The 7192-nt window shown below is 41.1% G+C and overlaps 2 protein-coding genes across 7 annotated transcripts in view; both read right to left on the bottom strand.

The window, feature by feature from the left end:
- Window positions 1–395: 395 nt before the first annotated feature.
- Window positions 396–3417, bottom strand: cdca3 (cell division cycle associated 3). The gene is made up of 6 exons (XM_005731888.2): window positions 3239–3417; window positions 2562–2713; window positions 1854–1974; window positions 858–1745; window positions 708–775; window positions 396–604 (listed from the first exon to the last, which is right to left on the bottom strand). Exons 2-6 carry the CDS (start codon window positions 2691–2693, stop codon window positions 512–514), a joined length of 1302 nt encoding a protein of 433 aa, XP_005731945.1. The 5' UTR covers window positions 2694–2713; window positions 3239–3417; the 3' UTR covers window positions 396–511.
- A 1187-nt stretch (window positions 3418–4604) lies between these two features.
- pex5 (peroxisomal biogenesis factor 5) overlaps window positions 4605–7192 on the bottom strand; it is an 18001-nt gene continuing 15413 nt past the window's right edge. For all 6 annotated transcript variants that reach the window (XM_005731889.1, XM_013910553.1, XM_013910552.1 and 3 more), the window contains one exon: window positions 4605–6375. In XM_005731889.1, coding sequence (XP_005731946.1) covers window positions 6129–6375 — 247 coding nt within the window. In that variant the 3' untranslated portion in view covers window positions 4605–6128. The remainder of the gene's footprint in view (window positions 6376–7192) is intronic.

Here is a 7192-nt window from a genome sequence, read left to right on the forward strand (position 1 = left end):
ATTAGGTACACCTGCTATAGTGCTCGCTAGTGCAAATGTCAAACAGCCAATCACATGACAGCAACTCAGCAGACATCCAGGTAACCTGCTGAATGAACTGGTAGCTACATGGTGCTTTTTCTTCACTCAAAGCATGCCTTGGGTATAGAAAAGACACTTTACACTCACACTCTGATAGGCAAGGGCAACGAAGTGTTCACCATTGCCCAAGGACGCTTTGTCAGTTCAATGACATGTGAGCTATGCAATCTTTGCAAACTGGAGAAATATTAAATTTCAAGTGTTATTTCTGAATATAATTTAGGTGTTGACGAAGATTAAATGCGCACAAAAACGAACAAGAAAACTCTCCAAATAACAGATAAGAGTTAATCAGTAAAAATTTAAAGCTCTAGTAGGTTTGCAAATTTTATTTACACAACAACAAGCAGTTAAATATATACAGGACAACAAATAGTTTGTGGAAGCTATACACATAAAAGCACATTTTAAAAACAGTGTGTGCAGTGCCTCATCGGTTCTCCTTATCCAGACACACAGCCAGCACTCGGCGATCCATCTGTCCAGCCCTCTGCTTGTCGGGAGTGGACGTCTTCAGCTTCATCTGGGAAGAAATCAAAACGTGAATTTCCTGTGTTTTTGGACAAGTAAAAACACAGATGTTGCTTTCATGAGCCCATATGTGGGTAAATTACAGCTACAAATACCTGAGCGCGCTGGTCTCTGGGCGAGTTGGTCTTCTTGAGGATCTGCAGCGGAGAGCGGCCTTCAGTACCTGAAGAAAAAGAAAGTTTAAAAAAGGAAAAGCAGAACAGTCTCACCATAAACAATCAAAAGGTGACAAACTTCCTACACACCTTTCTGCTTCAGTTTTCCAGACTGTCCTTTGTTTTCGTTGGCTACGTTCTTAACGGCCACACGGACGGCGAGAGGAGACGAGCCTCCTTTTCCACCGAGCCCCTGCACTCCTCTTGCTCTGAGCCCAGACGGACGAAAGCCATTTCCCAGCCACTGCGGTTTGAAAACAGTCTGGCTGGGGCTCTTTGAGTCAAAGGTGGGGCAGCGGATGCCGGTGCAAGCCTGTGGCTGCTCAGGACCACGAACACATGGTGGACCGGATGGAAGCAAATTAGCTTCTTTAGCGAGCTCTTTAGTTTCTTCCTTCTCTGGCTGTGCAAGGGAATCATCAGCATCAGTGTTGGAGGGGGCAGGTTCAACAGGAGAGTCTGCTTCAATGGTAGCAGAAGGAAGGGCGTAAGCGTGATCCACACCATCCCCAAGTGGCTCCACCTCTGTGCCAGGTTCTGGGGATGAAATATTTTCATGATGGACCTCTGCAAAGGCTCGGGGGGAGGGAGCGCCCTCATGGCAGGTTATCAGGCTCATGCTCAGTCTCTTGTGAAGAGGAGACTCTCTTGCTTCCTCAGCCTCCTCCAGGCTAATATCTGCTTCAGTTTCTATCTCCACCTCCACCTGAGGCTCTTCAGGAAGCACAAAAGGACTCAATTTCTCTACGCTCTGGAGAGGGGGCTGGACAGGTGGCACCAGTAAGTTAGCATGCTCATTAAGGTTGCTGGACGGCTGTGGGCTCAGGAGGGGCTCAGTCGATGCCAGCTCTTCACTTATAAAGTCCTCCTCTTTCTTTGATGCGCCACTGAAGCCTTTCTGACGGCCTTCGGGGAGTTTCCCTTCAACCTCACTGTGGAAAATCATACCCAGGCGACGAGCAAAGGACCCGACTGTTGCTGGAAAGATGAATGAAAGGAAGTCATTTTTTTTTAGATTTGTTTGGTTTTTTTTCAATAAAGTGAGAAAAGTCAAGCTGAAAGTTATTACGTTTATATATTACTTACCTCTCATAACTTCTCTCACAGGGGTGCGGGTAATGCCAATGGTAGGTGAACGTGGATCACCGAACACCACAGGGCACTCGCTTTTCATCTCAGCGGACGTTTTGGACACAAGCTGCCCAACCTTGCAAAAATATTCAATTATTTTATGTTTGATTGCCCCACAGTTTACAAAAGTAGTATAGAGAATAAAGCAGGGTCAATAATTATCAGTGCCTCCCACCTATTCCCCATCAGAGGGTAATTTTTTAAACTTGCATGTTGTGACATGCAAGTTTAGCAGCTAAACTGCACCAGCTTTGTGTTTATTACACAAAGGATCAACGACAAGCAATGATATCTTGGATCTATTTTCTGATACTTTACTGGAGAAAACTTCAAAATGTGGATTTTGGGTGAACTTTCTAGACTCATCCACACCATCTGGGAAAGATGGAGTATAAGCGCATGTGAAAAGTCTCATTTGTTCCCCTCACACCTTCTATAGTTTGGACATATCACACTGATCAAACAAGAAGCTTTTCAAAGTCTTTGAAATGTGAGTACAGAAGAGAGTTTGGATCAGAGGGCCTCAAGATCAAAGTAAAAATGTTCATGCCTTCATTAATAAAAAAGAATGACTGCACATTTTCTGGAGTTCAGACAGTACATTTTTTTCCAGACTGTGTGGTTTTTTTTAAAATATATGAATGGATCCACCAGGTAACCCACCTGAATAGGTGTTCGTTCTATGCCAGCTGAGGGGGAGCGAGGATCGATGAGGTGACTGATGTGAGTCTTTTTGAAGGCTGGCTCTGGTTTTATGGCTGCAGATGCAGTCATCTTACTCTCACTTGATCCCATGATCCTTTTTTAAATGTTACCTGCCATTCAGGTAAACAGAGTTCTATTCATTTATTTATTCATAACATAAAAACACAGCAAAAATACAAAACACAGATGTACACATATTTAGATGAAATACAATAAAACTATGTATTATTCTCATTCATCAATACATTGAAAGGCTCGTTTCTTGGTGTATTCTTCATTCTTACAATCACACAACGGTAAAAACGAATGCTTGACAAGGCATAAATAACCTGTTGTTAAACATTGTATTTTAGCTTATTAGCTGATAGATTAGTGCTCGTGACTTAAAGTTAACGTTAGTTTTTAAATACAAAAAAAATCGTAGCTCATCTTAAACACGACTTTACTACTATATCTGTCACTATGGACAATTTGTATGACATTTACAGAGCTGGAAACCATATTCACATCTACGTATGTTAGCTAAATGTTGCAGTTTCACGTGACTGCACCGTTAACCGTTTAAAGTAGAGCAAAAGAAATGAACACAAACTCGGTCTACATCATTCGGACGTGTCATTTATTTCACTACTCACCTGAAAAAACGACAAATACAGTGGACCAAGCGTATAGTTTATCCGCCTTTCTCCTATTCCACACTTCAGATCAACAGGAGGAACACACGACTTTTAAAACATTTAAATGGCGTGGTTGCGCTTATGTTATTTTTAAATGAACCAATCAACTTTCTCTTGCACTTCGCCTTCTCGATTCTGATTGGCCTAGAGGAATGCGAAGTTTAAAAGAGGGCGGGGTGGGCTGCTGATAACTTAAGGAAACGTTTTGTTTTTCACTTGTGGGAGAAAATGAATTATTGCGTTGGGAAAGCTCCGGAAACACGAGTTACGAGTTTTCTTTTGAATATGACTTGTTAAAGTAAGTATGGAGGCCGGAGTGTGCCAAGAATAAATAAAACATTAAACATGAATAGCGAGTTCGCATTTAGTGAAAATGAATAAAATCTGCGCATATATAATAATGATAGTCAAAGGTAAAAACAATGCTTGCTATAACCCTTCAGATTTCCAGATAGATTTAGCATAAATTTTTTAAAGCATTTAAATTTAGATTTTTTACTTTGAGTACCTGTATGTTAGGGACGTGGATTAAAACAAACAAACAAACAAACATAGGAACTGAATTAAATGTAATGCAAGTAATCATGAAATCAGGTTACTTTTCCTGACAACCTCAACAAAAACCTAAATGAATGAGCCAACGTCATTGGTATGAGCTCTGAAGATATTAAGAGTCTGCAAGTGTACCTAATCAAGTGGTTGTTAAGTGTATGCACTAAAAAAAACAACCAAAAAACCAAACCACTACAAAAATTATAGAATTCCCCCCCCAAAAATAAATAAATAAAATAAAATAAAATCACTTTTTGGTAAATTAACTGTTCTTCATTAAGTGCTGAGCACTCAAAGCACTTTATTACAAGGCTCATTCACCAATTCATGCAAACTGTTTCTATGCATAAGCACTTTTAAACTAACATTAGCACACACTCCAGTGTGCATCAGGCCCACTCAGGGATCAGTATCTTGCATGAAGATCCTTAAACTTGTAGACCAGATGACCTGCACTACCTCCCAAGCCACAGCATTTTGTATTTCACAAGTTTTAATAATTTTGCATTACTCACAAAAACAAAAAACGTGTTAAACAAATTAAAATCCTTATTATTAACTCTGAGGAAACTTTAAATGCAATGCCCTGCTGATTTGGCAAGTCTTCCCACTTCTTAGAGCTGACATTTTGATAAAACCATCTTGCTCTATAATATGAAAATCTAATTTAGTCTAAACATTTAAATTGCAAATTAGTCGATAGGACCATGAAACAACCCATATACCAACAAGAGGGGGTCCAAATTGAAATAAAAGGATAATAACAGATGTCTGGAATCAAAGCTTTTATTGCTGAATATTATATTAAACATTGCTGTCAGGATATAAGTAGCCTGAAAACAATTATAGTGCATCAATTATGTTACAATACACAGTATGGCATAGAGCATTATTTTACAATGAAGCAAGTAGTTTTACAGGAGCAATATGAAAAAGAGCACAGGAACCCAGAAAAGCCACTCTCATTGACATAATGTCTCTCACCCGACCCACACACACACACACACACACACACACACACCTTATCATTTGAGTAACAGTCCCGCTGGTTATCAGTTCATTATCCTGGCATGATAATGATTACTAAAAAATTAAATAAAGTATAACAAAAAGAGCTGTAGCACTTATGACTTGTATTTCTACTTTACAATGGCATAATCTGTAATCCTTCCGCCTGCTGAGCACCTTGGATCATAAGCAGCACTCTTTAATGTCAGAGGTCTTGTACCTTGATTATACATAACCGCAGAGAGTACACACATCTGATAATTGCTGTGTTGTTCCACCATCAGGACCATCACTGATCAATCACACCGTTGCAATCAGGGATGGTTGCAGCTCTGGAGGTAGAGCGGGTCGTCTGCGAATTGGAAGGCCTGGTTAGACCCCTGGCTCATCCAGTCCTTTGTATGAAGAGGCATGTGAATTGATAAAACAGGGTTTGTAGTGTACAAAACACTAGCTTAGCTTTGCACCTGAGGGGGGAGGGGAAAAAAAGATGCTTGCCTTCACTAAGTTCTAATATGATCATTTTATACACCTAACCAAAGTGACTGAAGTAAATACTTTTCAAAATGAAAAGCAGTCAACTAAGTCTCAAATGAACAAGGACTACAAGCCTCAGTCTCCTGGGTGAAAGTCTTATGTTTCACCCATTCATGAACCACAGCGTTGTCCCTACCAGACTCTTGTGTACATCTTGTTCCAAAGTTGTAAAGCGAATACAACAATGTGATTGTCCGGTTGCAATGGTGGTCCTGAAGCAAAGTTAACGAGATGCTGTAGGAACAACATCAACACAGTAATAATAAACTCAGAGGCCACCAAACTGTGAATAAAGACAGGGAGAGGACTGAGTGTCTTAACACAAACTAACATTGCTGGATGGTGAACAGATTAGTGATTAAACCATGTTTATTCTTGCTTCTCTTCTTCTCTGAGAAAGATTTTCAAGTTAAAATCATTCAGTCTGGTTCTCTTGATCAACAAAGGAGGAAATCCAGTGACTGCTGAACGTGTGAAACAGTTCGTGACTGGATTACTGCTGCCTGCTTCTCTACAGGTGAAGCCTGATACTGCAACACTTTTAAACACACATGTACACATGATGATGATGATGATGATGATGATGAGCACTTTGATCACTTCACAGTGTGTTCCTCGATCATCTTCTTTTAACCGTTAGCTGTACCATGTCCCCTTCATTCCTCCATTCAATCAGCTTCATTCAGTCACTCATACATTTACCTCCCAGCAAAAAACATTCACACTCAATGAGCCCTCTCCTGGCAGGTTTTCATTCAGTCCCACCATCCACCTCTCTCTGGCAGAAATGAGCCATCAAGGTGTCCAAGTCTCGCCTGTCGGCCGCGGCGTACAGGGAGCTCTCTCCCATCATGCTGAGAGCCATGCGCAGGGTGGACCAGATATTGTCGGACATCATAGTGGCCGCAGCTCCTCCGGGACCCCTTGGAGCTCTCGCTCCATCCTCTATAGCCTGGCGCTGGAGAGATAAAGCTTCAAGGAAATGCTCCACTGCCTCTCTGTGGAGTTAAAAAAGAGAACAGGATGGATTTATGTTCAATCTGCAACGTGCTGATATCAACCTGAACAGGCAACAGTAATAAAAAACTTGTGTAAACTAAGTTCACTTTTGCAAATTAAGGTCCATTTCTCACTGGTGTACACTCTAGTGGCCACTTTATTAAGTACACCTGGTTAAGCGCTGTATAAGGCAAATATCTAATCAGCCAAATGGCAGCAACATTTAGCTTTTTAGACATGGCGAAGATGACCTGCTGACGAGAGATCAGAGATCACAATCCAATACAGCACCTCTGGGATGTCAGGGAATCATTTCGAAACAGACGAAAATGTCTGAGGAATGTTTCCAGCACCTCGCTGAAGGTATACCTTATAAAGTGAATGTCAATCATCATCAACACAAACCTTTGTGAGATTTATTAGATTTCTTGCACGTCTGGTCTAGTGTAGCATCTTTTGTGTGTGGTCTAACTGTATCACATAAGCCCTTTTTGCATTAGTAGATACTCTGATCTACTTGCCACAGATCGCTACGACTCGGATCGACTGGTTTTCCATTACAACCCAGTGTGCGCGCTTGTTGCCATAGCAATGCGTCTGGGCATCCTGCAACGTAATTAATATGCAACACGAACGCTACAACAAAGGTGGACATTGAGCCAAGAATATACCTACTGCTCGGTCTGTGGCTTTTTGTCAAACTCGGGGAACACTGCGGTTTTTTTGTAGCCATTTCCCTCGTTGCTGGTTTCAAAAATGGCAGTTTTAATTTTCGTGAACGAGATGCACTTATGACTCATTGAGTGATGCTACTGA

Source organism: Pundamilia nyererei, unplaced genomic scaffold (genome assembly GCF_000239375.1).
Source record: "Pundamilia nyererei isolate P.nyererei 1_Seehausen unplaced genomic scaffold, PunNye1.0 scaffold00045, whole genome shotgun sequence".
NCBI lineage: Eukaryota > Metazoa > Chordata > Actinopteri > Cichliformes > Cichlidae > Pundamilia > Pundamilia nyererei.